At 33.6% G+C, this 13502-nt stretch overlaps 1 protein-coding gene and 1 pseudogene across 1 annotated transcript; one reads left to right on the top strand and one right to left on the bottom strand.

The window, feature by feature from the left end:
- Nucleotides 1–222: 222 nt before the first annotated feature.
- On the bottom strand, nt 223–2249 carry LOC107484256 (uncharacterized protein At4g06744-like; annotated as a pseudogene).
- Nucleotides 2250–11173: 8924 nt separating this feature from the next.
- LOC107484254 (uncharacterized) lies at nt 11174–12900 on the top strand. Its single transcript, XM_016104864.3, has 5 exons — nt 11174–11200; nt 11293–11400; nt 11880–11946; nt 12559–12624; nt 12784–12900. The coding sequence occupies exons 2-5, from the start codon at nt 11387–11389 to the stop codon at nt 12898–12900; spliced, it is 264 nt and encodes an 87-aa protein (XP_015960350.1). The 5' UTR covers nt 11174–11200; nt 11293–11386.
- The last annotated feature ends 602 nt before the right edge of the window (nt 12901–13502 follow it).

Below are 13502 nucleotides of genomic sequence, written 5' to 3'. Positions count from 1 at the left end.
TTACGAAAATACTGATAACCGTTTCAGATACAACTTTATAAATATAAATGACTCACTAAATCAGGTATATTATTCACTCTGAATATCATTTCTATTACTCACATTCTTACTGATTTGAGCGTTAGAATCTCTTTGCAGGTGGCTAATATCGCCTCCTCAGGTCTAAGCCCTAGTAGAACGAACTAGACTTAGGAGCATCTAGATTCACACAGGAACACCTAGTTATGCTATCAATAAGATATGATTATATTTATTGGAATAATTAGGAAAATTACATTGTAGATATCTGAATGGATTACATTTCTTATTCAACAATTGAAACTATAAACACATACCGACACAAAAGTAGGAGTGTAGGACGCTAATTATTAAAGAAACTATATGTGCAAATTAAAAAGAAGCATAATCACTTACCAAAAAAAACGCATAATCAATCATTATCATGGTCAAATTCAAAAAAATCACAAGAGTCCCCGCACCCCATTATGACTCAGATTACGACACAATCAAAGTCTCAACCGGTGCGGTTTGAGCGCGTTATAAGTAACAGGCTCCGGCGCCGCTGCCACCTCCTCCGTGTTCTCAGTTTCCTTCCATCCCGCACAAGGTGCATAACTCAAAAGATACTTCTCATTGGGACAAGGCTTCACACTATGAAGAAACTCCCAACACTCTTTTTGCGGCCTCTGGTTCGGTAAACCCGGAATACAGTTATTGGTCAAATCCAAAACCCTTGACTTTATCAATTTCCTGCATTCAGGACCAACCTCTGTGAAGTAGTTGTTTGACAGGGTCAAGTTTCCGTTATTAATCAGCCCCGGAAGCTTGCAAACGTTCTCCGGAACCGCACCGTAGAATTTGTTTTTCGCAAGATTCAAGAATTGAATCTGCCTCAAGCAACCAAACGAGTACGGTATTGGACCTGTTAATTGGTTCATGCTCACATCAAACACAACTGCTTTCTTTAGGTTTCCGATTTCGTACGGCAAGCAGCCATCAAACCTGTTCCCAAGGAAGAGCACCTCCGTCAGAGTGTTGGCTGCCTTGCCGATGCTCCTTGGTATGGGACCGCATAATTGATTGTTGGCAAAGGTCAGGTACCTGTCGGCGGTTAAAAGAATGAGCTCAACAAATTACTTGGAACATAGTTCAATTAAGAAAACAAATAAAATAAACTAGCGAAGTCTCACGTGCAGTTATTTATATGTGAAGTTGATATTTGAGAATAATGAGATAATTTGACAAATTTAACTTAAATTATCATCTAATAATTCTCAATTATTAACTTCACTTTAGATAAAGATAATTACACAAAAAGTAAGCCTAACAAATACAAACATCTTACCTTGCGGGGGTATTTCCGAAATTCTGGGGGAGGAACTGGTTGAACTTGTTGTTGTTGATGAAAATCACGTCGAGATCCATTTCGAATAGTTGCCATGGAATCGGGCCGGTGAGGTTGTTGAACCTGAGGTCCAAGAACACTAGGTTCTTGTTCTTAAGCGTTTCCATTGGAAACTGACCACGAAGCTTGTTGTTGCTAAGATCAAGCTCGAAGAAAAAGCCGTAACTGATAATTTCCTTTGGTACGGAACCGGAGAAGTTGTTGGAGTTAACATGGAAGAATGTGAGTTCTGGAATTCTGTCCAAGATTCGTCTAACCCTGCAACTGCAGGTTCGTTTGAGCCTGGGTATGTGGCGCACCGAATTCCGTGGAAATTGCACGTGTTAAATGTCTGCGTGCACCAGTTACTGGTGAAACGATTTGGGTCTACGATGTAGTTGGTGAAGTTGAGGAGCACTTTTCGCGCTTTGTCCAAGCGGCTCAGCGGTTTCGGTGGCGGAGGGCATGGCGTATAATCGGGTGGAGTAGGTGCAGGGGAAGGGGAAGGGGAAGGTGTACTTCCACCTCCTATGATGATTTCAAGTGTCTCTCTTTCTTGAAATAAGCCCAATGCTTCTTCCTCTGACGATGCTATCTTTTCTTGAGCGTAAACGACGCCGTTTTGGAACAAGAGAGAAAATAGTAATAAGAGTAGTGACGAAAAGAACAGGGAGTTGGTTGTTGTTGTTCCTCTTCCCATGATGATGCTTTTTTTTTTTTTTGAAAGCAAAAGGTGGTTTATTTGTTTTGTGAATTGCTATTGGGATATATAGTCATTAAGGTGAAATTAAAATGTCTTGGCTCATTGGCTTTAAGTTGACCTTGAGAATACGAAAGTCAATGAGTCATGCACTCTTGTGAGGTAGTGCTAGCTGTTGTGGTTTCACTTTCCATAGAACTCAATTTTATTACAATACTATATAGTTGTAAGTAGTTGGTGGATATTTTTAGTTTATGTATCATGTACATAAAATTAAAAAAAAGGAACCGAGAAGCAGCCGCTGATAATGAGATGCAGGGCAATGTTTTTCCCAACATTTATTTTGTGCATAGAAACTTTATGCATTTTTGTGTTTGTGTGGGAAAAAGATTATATAAAAGAAAAGAAAAGTAAGTGGTGAATTGTATAAAATTTTTAACTCTGGTGTTTGACAAAAAGTAGTGATCATTGAAATCTTATAACTTGTGTCTGTCTTTAGATAAGTTTTTCTTGACTCAACAATAACTTGTAATTTTAAGGTACTTAATTAAAGCACCTTCTTTTCTTCGTTTTTTGGTTTAAATGTTCTTTGATGTAACTTGTTAATATGATATAGTGATCTCGGTGTTTAACATAAGCTTAATGTACACAAAAATTCAATTACAAAAATCAATTACTATATAAAATATATATTAAAATATAAAAATTAAAAATTATAATTAATTTAATAATTAATTTTTTGTGTATATATAATATTTTTTAACATATATGTGCATAAATACTAGTGACATGATTACTCATCATTTATTAACAATTCATCATACTGATGCGTCTTAAGTGAACAGAAAAAGAAGCAAATATTTTCTAAATAAAATACATATATAGTACGTATTTATCATGAGAGAAATACAATACTTAAATGTATAATCATTTAATTTCGAGTTACTATAATACGAAGACTGACCGGAAAATATTAAGTACTTAAGGTGGATGAAATTTGATGTTATTGTAGAACACACTATTATGCCATTTTTCTACTTTGAAGTTGGTCCAATGTCGGCTGATTGGGTATAATTTATGAATATAAAGTTTGAATTTTCCCAGCAAGAATCACAATTCAATAATTCAACTTGCATCAAACACTTGATTAAAATACCCACTATCTCAACCTATAGGAAAATAAAAGTAATTTAAAAAAAGATGCAACCTTGTGGTAGTACTTTTGGTTGTTGTATATAGCTTGTTTTAATTAACCCTATTATTGATTGTTGGGTGATGTTACTATTAAATAAGCTTATCAAATATACCATTACATTCTAACGACCCAAATAAATATATACTAAAAAAACACCAGCATTTTGTTTTTTAAAATATTGATTGTCGAGTTGGTGTAATGTATAATTATAATGTAGCTGTGTATTTTACTGTAATATTAGAGACTAGCAATAATCGCTCATCGTGATTTATAGACAATAACAAGAAAATAAAAAAAAAACAGAAAAAAAGAAAATTGAGGGAGCAACTAAAAGTATGGTAGTAACGATTTAATATATGATGGAAATAATTGATCAGGAAGATAAAAAAATTGAGTCTTAACCATTATAAATAATCTCAAATTTTGTTATCATTTTCACAAATCGCTCTTACCATATTTCTAATTGTTTCCTCTCATTTTTTTTGTTTTTTTTTTAATTTATCTTCTTGTTGCTGTCTACAAGTCACATAGTAATTTCTATTAATTTCTAATATTAATAGTAAAACACACAACTACATCATAATTACGCATTATATCAAATATCATCTAATATTTTAAAAAATTAACAGTTTTAAAGAATGCTTATAAATTTATAAGGAAAAAAATAAAAATTTAATTTTTAAGTAGTAAGTATATTAGCTAATTTTTTAATTATAAAATTAAAATTTTAATCTTTATTTTTAAAAAATTTAAAATTTAAAATTTATAATTAAAACATTGATTGATATTGAAAAAAAAAACTCTAAACTCATTGATAAATTATTATGCTTCCACCGAATTAATGAATATCAAAATAACATTATTATGTACTAATATTATATCAGATTCCCGAAGGCGCCTTTGATTCTGGCAACTCAAATTCACATGCCTATCTTTGGCACAGATGTAATAATAGATAAAAATCACAGTAGACAAATGTTAATGGTAATAAATTATCTCATAAGATTTCTAATATTGTGGCTAAATTATATTGACTGAAGAAGTGATAAATTACAGTTGGGAGGACACATACACACAAGAGAGAAAAGGGGGAGGGGAAGAACTATAAGTATTTGAAAGAAATAGATTATCTTAGTTTCTTCTTAAAGTCATTACAATATTTTTGGTCTATGGCTATGGTATTTTTTGTCACATAAAAAATTATAACCAAATTTTTTATATAGTTATGATTTTTCAGGGTGAAAAAAAAGCTATGGTTACAATTTTTTTGAAAAGGATGATTATAGAGTACCTATGGTCATGGTTTTTTAAAAAAATATGGCCTAAAAAGGTCTATGATGGTTTTGAGGATGACCTAAAAGGGTCTATAGTCACAGCTTTTTACAGTGATAAAAAAGAGGCTATGCTCACGATTTTTCAAAAAAATGTGACTTAAAAGGATCTATAGTCATGGTTTTAGGAGGTGACCTAAAGGCACCTATGGTCATGGTTTTCGGAGTGGCCTAAAATGGTCTATGGTTACGGTTTTGGAGGTGACCTTAAGGTATCTATGGTCACGGTTTTTTATACTCACCAAAAAGGATATATAGTCACGGTTTTTCGGAAGGGTGACTTAAAAAGGTCTATGGTCACGGTTTTGGAGGATGTCCTAAATGGGTTTATGGTCACAGTTGTGGGGGGTGACCTAAAAGGGTCTGTGGTCACGGTTTTAGGGGGTGACCTAAAGGGGTATATAGTTACGATTTTGGGGGGTTGGCCTAAAAGGGTCTATGGTCACGGTTTTGAGGATGACCTAAAAAGGTCTATGGTCACGATTTTTTACAGTGATCAAAAGGGGCTATGGTCACGGTTTTTCAAAAAAGGGTGACCTAAAAGAATCTATGATCATGGTTTTAGGGGTGACCTAAAGGAGCCTATGGTCACAGTTTTGGGGGTGGCCTAAAAGGGTCTATGGTCATGGTTTTGGAGGTGACCTAAAGGTATCAATGGTCACGATTTTTTACAGTGACCAAAAGGGGTCTATGGTCACAGTTTTTCGGAAGGGTGATTTAAAAGGGTATATCGTCACGGTTTTGGAGGGTGACCTAAAGGGGTCTATAGTCACGGTTTTGGGGGTGACATAAAAGGGTTTGTGGTAACAGTTTTAGGGGGTGACCTAAACGGGTCTATGGTCACGATTTTGGGAGGTGGGCTAAAGGGGTCTATGGTCACGATTTTGGGGGGTGACCTAAAAGGGTCTATGGTCACGGTTTTGTTACAGTGACCAAAAAGGGGCTATGGTCACGATTTTTTAAAAAATGGTGACCTAAAAGGATCTATGGTCATGGTTTTTTGGGGTCACCTAAAAGACCTTTGGTCACGATTTTGGGGATGACCTAAAAGAGTCTATGGTCACGGTTTTAGTGGTGACCTAAAGGTATCTATGGTCACGGTTTTTTATAGTGACCAAAAAGGGTCTATGGTCACGGTTTTTCGAAAAGGTGACCTAAAACGAGTCTATGGTCACGATTTTTCTTAAGTAATTTTATTATAATTGAATATTTTGTATAATTTTAGTAATCAAAAAATAAGAAAAAATTGTACAATCTAATTTAAGTAACTTTTATTTTGAAAAAAAGTTATGGCTTATTTTATTATTATGAACTTCTTATTTTTTAGAAATTAATTAATTAAGAATAATTAAATTAGTTTTATTAATATTTAGAGTTAAATTAATTACAATTCTTGTTTAATTTCTATAATTGGTTATTTCATATAATTGAAATTATAATTCAGTACTAGAAGTATTATATAATTTAACTTAAAGAAATTTTAATATGATTAAATTATGGTCTATGTTATTAATTTGAGCTTTTGGAAATGATCAAATTTATTTTTGTAAATACTTTAAGTTTAAGATAATTAATATTTGTGTATAATTTTTATTATAATTAGTTACTTTATATAAATTGAAATTAAAGTTGTGATAGAAAAATAATGAAATGTAATATAATTTAATTAGGTAATCGATATTTTTTATTTAAAATCGTATTTTATAAAATGTGATTACTAGATTTATTTTATGATTTAAATTAAAACTAATTATTTGAACTCAATGATATGTCGATAAATGAAATTTTATGTATTTTAAAAATAATCTTTACTGTATTATATCTGAATTCTAAATTGTTATTCTATTTCGAAAATTTTGTAAAATTGTTATATTGCTCATATGTATTTTATCCTAACTCAAAATTCACAAATAAAACCCTAATTTTATAAATCCCTAATCCTAACAAAATGGAAAACGCACGCACATAGAGCAGAAGAGAAAGGGGAACAAAAAGGGAGAAAATGGAAGAGAAGATGAAGGAAAAGGGAAGGGGGAGGAAGGAACAGCGCCAGCTGGGGGCCTCGCCGCCGTCGTCGTAGCCATCGAGCACGTGGGGAAGAAAGAGATTTGCAGTGGAGTGTGAGAGAGAGAGAGAAGCACGACTGAGAGGAAAGCTCGCGACAGAGATAGGAGGGACCGTCGCCATCACTACTGGTGTGGTCGGAGCCGCCATCGTCGATTGAAGGTGCCACCGTCATAGTGGAAGAAGCCCAAAGGGAGAGATGAACGAGGCCCGAAGAGAGTGAGCGTCGCTCCTCCACCATTTCTACCCAGCGTCGCTCCTGCCGGAGTTAGTTGCTGCCGCTGCCATTGGAGATGAACTCAGTTGTTCTCTTGCTGCTGGAGGTATTGTTGTCACTACTCTAGCTCAATTTTGTATTGTTACTGTTGCTATTTGGCTGCTGCTGAGGTTTTCTACTATCACTGAGGTTGCTACTCTAATTCTGATGCACTTCGTCCTTGTCCCTGCTCACCGTTGTCGTTTGTTCTGCCGCTGCTTTTGATTTTCGCAGACGCCAAAGCCTTTGCCACTGAGTATTGCTGCTGGAATCGCCAAAAACCCTTACTGTCTAGGCTGCCAATGTTGTTCTATTTTGCCTTCGCCTGGTAGGATTGAATTCTGTTCTATGTCACTATCTTGTTTGCTGCTGCCTTGATGATAATCTACTTCATTTTCTTGATTTTCCCTAGCTACAAATCATTACCGTATCTATTCGGTATCGCCATCCTTGCCTGGAACAACTAATGCCGCTATTATTTTTGTTAACACTGCTACCATTCCGGTCACGTTGAAATTGTCGCTGCTGTTGTTAATTCAAAATAAGCGGGCTTATCGTGGTTAATTAGTACGAGTTCAGCTAATCGAGATAGGAGAATTATTTTAAACGGTTTTAATTTATAAATGGCCACAAAGTTTATTGGATAACTGCAAATAAGTATAATAGTTGTGAGTAATTGATTGATTATGTGAATGTTGAATTGTGGCTGAAATTGTGATTTAGAATTGTTGATTGAGTGTTATTGATTGATTATGTAGATTGTGAATTGTTTGACAAATAATTGTTGTGAATACTGAATTTCATGAATTATATTGGTTGATTCCTGTTGAGCTGGTTATTAAATATATTATAATGGTGGTGGAATTGATTGGTGATTGTTTTGAAATTTCATTTTAAGAGGTATTGAAAGTTGGATCTTGAAATCATATGATTTATATAATTATTCATTATTTTGTGTTGATTAAATAATCTACTATCATATTTTTTATTTATATTTATTTATTGCTATGATATATCTCAGAAAACAAAGTTTAATAATGAAGGGAATATGAATAGATCAAATGCAAGGAAAGAGAATCCTTTAATTATATAAAAAATGTCCTAATTTTGTTGGAAATGAAATCCCAAACTTGATGATGGAAAAGAAGTCAATGAGATTATTAAGAATGATGAAGCTACTGCTGATAAGGTAGATTAATCAATTAATTATTAAAATATTATAATAAGTTCATAAAATTAAATTTTAAGTATTTTTTGATGTCTTTTTACTTTTTTTTAAGGGACTTTATCCGATATTATATATAATAGATAAATTATATTTAATTTTGATTTGTGTTGTTTGAATTAAAAATATATCTAGTTTATAATGTAAATTTTATGATTTAGATTTTTTTAATTTTTTTTTGTAAATTGATTTTGTAATTATCAAAATTTTGGGATATCACTACTAGAAAACTAGTTATTAAAAACGGATATTTCCGACGGATTTTATCCCACTGAAATACAGACAAAATTTCAGAGGGATTTTTTTGTCGGAAAACAAAAAAAATAAATTAGCATAAATTACAGACGGAAAAGAGAATCCGTCTATAATTCCGTCAAAAAAATTAATTTTTTTTTGTGGAATGATTACAGACAGATTTTTCGTCTGTAATTAAGTAGACAAAATGCGCGTTTTATTAAATTATTACAGACGAAAAATCTGTCTGTAATTTAAATTAAATCCGTCGAAAATATTGAAAACCCTAATTTTATCACCTCCCCCATTCACACTCCATTCACACTCTATTCGAACTCTTTGCCCACATCCTTCGAGCTCTTTGCCCTGCAGCCCGCCGCCCACAGCCACCGCAGTCTCTGCCGCCACTGCAGCCATGCAGCCCCCGCATCAGCCCTCGCAGCTCCCCGCAACCCCCACAGCCTCGCAGCCCCACAGCGGCGCAGCCACCGCAACCCCTACACAGACAAAGCCTCCACCGCCACCGTAGAAGATCTGTCGCCGTCATAGGAAGTTGTGTTGCCATGATTGGAAGCTCCCTCACCGTCGTTTGAAAGCTCGTTGGCCGTCTCCTCTGTTCGAGCGCTCTCCTCTCTCTGTGTCGCCGTTGTGTTTCTGCCACTGCCCTTCTTCCTCGCAGCCGGTGAGTAAATGCTCTTTTTCTCCAGTGTTGTGAACAGCTCCTTTTTCTCTAGTGTTGGATTTGGAGTATATGTATGCTTATTACTGAGTGAATCACATTGAAAGTGTAATGCACAGTTAGTGCTTGACAAAATGCCTAGCTGGGTTTTGCTGTTCATTTTGATCATGCTTAGGTGTGTTTATGAGTGCTTGTATGGTTTCATGGTTTATGTGTCTTTCAAAGCAATTATTAATTGGGAGTCGTAAAAAATTCCTCTGATTCTTCCAATGATTCTGTTAAAAACATAAAATCATTTTTCAGGTATCTGCTTTGAATGAGGCAAGACCAGGAAGTGTTAAGTCAGTTTTTAAAGCTTGGGAGGAGCGTCTGAATTCTTCTGGGGTAATACATTCAACAATCCACTTTTTTCTTCAATTGATTTATATTTCTTTCCTTTACTGATTCTTTTTGTTTCTCAATTGGATTGAGGAGTTATGTAACAGAAAAAATAATCTAAGGTGGTTGTTGATGATATTGAAATTTAGTAGTCCTATATATATTTTTCAGCTTTTGATTTTTGTAATTTGCAATGCAGGGGACCATGTGGTTCTGATTTGATGTAAATGTGAGTCTATGTTTTTGTTCTTTTATTTCTCAAATCACAGTCAATGATTTTGATAAACTAATTCTGTGCAATCTCTGGTATGTAAGTAGAAAACTGATACCTAAATATACTTTTCATTTTTCATTAATACAAGTTTAAATTATATATAGCATTATATAGTTTGTGAAAATATACTTGTTCAAAATAGAAGGACATAGTTCCACACATATATGCCATGCTTAGGAAGATTGCACATATACTTGTTCAAAATATACTTGTTCATTTTTTTTCTCTGCAGAGGCACCCGCACCACAGCTCGACGGCAAGTCTTGCAACGATACTTTCGATCTTGACTTTGAAGAATGACTTCAAGCAGTTAGAAGGTACAACTTTAGTTCTTCTCTTTCTGTTCCTTACTCATTTGGATTATAAACAAAAAAAGGCATCAATATGTGGTGCAGATTTCAGATCAATTTACCACTTTTTGAAAAGTAGGGTGACAAATGGTGGGTTTGCTTGCTTAGTTTACCACTTTCTTCATTCTTTGAAAATCAGTATCGTTTGTCCATATATGTATTTGTTGCTGCAAATCAATGGCTTATTGAATTCTGTTTTTGGCTGCAGTTTTTCTCATCAAATGGTTTTCCTTGCCCAAGTCTCTAATTTACAATGTTCTCTTTGCCTCGTGCTCTCTCCTACCAGGGAGCTAGCTCAGCAAGTATGCTTCTTATCTTTTAATGCATATGTTGTTGTTTCATTGATTTTAGGCTCTTTATCTTCAAAACTAGTGTCGCACTTTGCCTATTGCTTAGTTCATTGAGATGCAGCATTACATGCAAATCTGTTTTGACAATAATAGATATTTCAATGTGTGTGGTAGCTTTGATTAAGTGTCTGCCTAAATGGAGTTATTCCTACTTAGTCAAAGGACTAAAATGATCTTTCAATATAATCTTTGCTTCTTTTTTTCTCTCTTGGTTCTTCAGGAATCCGACAATATCAGAGGTACTCTGCAGTTCTAATCTGATCAAGGCACTCATTTTATGTGAAGTGTTTCAAACACTTCTAAAACTCTACAGATTTATGTTAGTTCCATTTTTTTTGAAGGTGAGGATATAAATATGAGCATTTCACATGCTGCTGATTCTATTGGTTTGAAAGAGATACCAAGATATGAAGTTAAAATTATTGAGGAGGATGACTGAATGATCACTTATTCATATTATGGAAAACTGTCAGTGCGAGAATGCCTTTGGTGTACAGTAGAGTTCATTTTCATTCTTACTTTGTTTCCTTGAACATCTCTGTGTGGAAAGCTAAATATTATAACCGTCTCTATCATATTCACATATTTTAACTGTCTTTTTTTGGTTAATTGACAGAACATATGTTAGATATGAATTTGAATGTCTTCCTGGCTACATGAAGGGTCTAGCGACATGGGAGGTGAGGTTCTTTGTGTCTAACTAGATGTTTCTTTACAATTTAACTAGAAATGTTTCTTTATTTCGAACCACTTTTTCATTCTCACTCTCATTTCTTCAATGTTGTTGCTTCCCCCTTCTAACATTGTTCCTTTTTTACTATGTTTTTCATAAATTTATGCTCTTTTTCTTAATTATTGTTATTATTTTTCAGCGGTTAAGAGCAATATATGAACTCAGGTGGGAGATAGAGCCTCTGGATTTGTCTTTCGTATCTGGGATTTTTTCATTTAGCAGACTCTGATCTTATGGCACTTGACAGGTATCTTTCTTAAACTCAAGTCTTAACCTTATATAATCTAAAGGGATGTGTTGCCCATTTTATTGATAGGACCTGTCAATTCTTCTGTTCTATATGATGTTTCTGTGATTTCACTTTGGTTGAACACTACCTGTTTGTTTTATTGTCTGGATAAAGATTTGAAGTTATTTATGTTATTTGGTTGTTTTTCTTTGATTAGCATGTCATATTGAGCTTTGACTTCCTCTTCTTATGATGGATGATAGCACAAATTGCTATTAAGTAGTGATATTTGTTGAAATTTGTATTCTTTTGAATCATTCTGTGCCTGCCAGCCAGCAGTGTTCTTTTCTGATTTTTTCCCCTCCTAAGGAAAATCATATGGTGATACCTGTCAATACATATGTTGTAATATCACTCTAGTTTTACTGTTTTATGTCATTATTGGTTATGTGCTTTAGAATAGATGTGTGTCATACCACTTGTGTTTGTTCGAACAGGTTAAATTCTCCAACCACATTTGAAATGCCACTGGAGGTTTTGGGCCATGAATTGCAGTTTACTCAGGTATATTTATCTTTTTCAAGTATACCTTCTATAACTATCCCATTTTGTTGAGTGGTAGGTACTTTGAAGAAGGTGTTCTTTATGGAACTGGTGAACAGAACTTGCATTATATATATTAAATAGTCTTAAATCTTAATGCAGGTAGATTAATAACAGCTAACACCTTTGTTCGTTTAGTATATTGAAGTTACATTTTCCTTTAAGCCGAGCGAGGTTTGCCTTAGTTGATATGATTTATGTCAGGCAAGCTGAAATTTTGTACAAGTAAAAACCTTCTTGAGTAGTATGATTGGTGTAGAAGAGGCTCATATTGTTGCCCTAGTGACTCTATGATTCTGCTCGATAAGTAGGTACTGTCGATATCCTCGGAAATGATTAGATATATACAATGCTATAGGGAAGAGTCCCCTTAGAAAATTTGCAAGTCATGATTGATAATTTTTCATGAGCTTAGAATTTTTATATTTTTTTACTTCGGGATGTTCTCTTGTTTCTTCTTTAGCTTCTAGGATTTGAATTCATTATTCGATTATTTACCCCCCGAAGTTTTCCTTTTTCTTTTTCCTCTTTATCTATAAAATATTTGACAATGCCAATTTTTTTTTTTGTCAGGATCCCAATTCAAAGCACTTAGGAACAAAAGTGTGGGATTCATCACTTGTTTTTGCCAAATTTCTTGTAAGTTGTTGATCCTCCTAACATTTTCTAAACTGTCCTGTCATAAATATAATTTAGTTTTAGAATCTAAACATGGTTTTAATGAACTTATTTAGATATTGCATCTAATTTCTCTCACCTTCTAATATCTTAAGGTGTATCTTTATTTATTTTTTTCAGGAACGGAATTGCAGAAAGGGAAGGTTTTCTCCAGCTAAACTTAAAGGAAAACGTGTAATTGAACTTGGAGCTGGCTATGGTGTTTCTGGTTTTGGTAATGTTACAAATGATTTTTAATGTTTGGTTAGCCTATTAATTAACTCGTCCTATATGGACTCCCTTATTGAAAATGTTATGTAAGTAACTAATAAGTTTTTAATCAGCTGCAATAATTACAATAAAAACTAAGAGAAAAAATGCTAAAAAAAATAAAGATTTTCTTTAATAGATAATTAAATACTTATTTAAGAGAATGTATTATTTTATTTTTATTAATTTTTAACATAAATTATATATTATTTTATTCTTTTCACACAAAAACCTCTTCATCATAGAATTATCTAACATTTTATACTTTTCAAGTGTCCCATTTGCTTCTTTTTAGCTGTGTAAGCAATGACATGAAGGATTAAAACAATTATTAGCTGTTGGTTGGATTCAAATTTTGTAACAAAGAATGTGAACTCTTCAAAATGTGTAGAACTACTTGCGCAAATAAAGCAAGCATTGGCGAGCTAATTGTTCAATGTGCATGCTTATTAATGCACAAAATGAGTTAAAATTAAACCCCACTTCTATAATAGTGTATTTTTTTTGAGTTATTTTTATTGAGAATTGAGAATATCTTCCTCTTTATTTCTTCTCTTGTTGTTAAAATTAAACCCCACTTCTATAATAGT

Source organism: Arachis duranensis, chromosome 4, assembly GCF_000817695.3.
Source record: "Arachis duranensis cultivar V14167 chromosome 4, aradu.V14167.gnm2.J7QH, whole genome shotgun sequence".
NCBI classification, from domain to species: domain Eukaryota; kingdom Viridiplantae; phylum Streptophyta; class Magnoliopsida; order Fabales; family Fabaceae; genus Arachis; species Arachis duranensis.
Note: the sequence above shows the minus strand (reverse complement) of the source record. Positions and strands in the feature narration are given on the sequence as shown.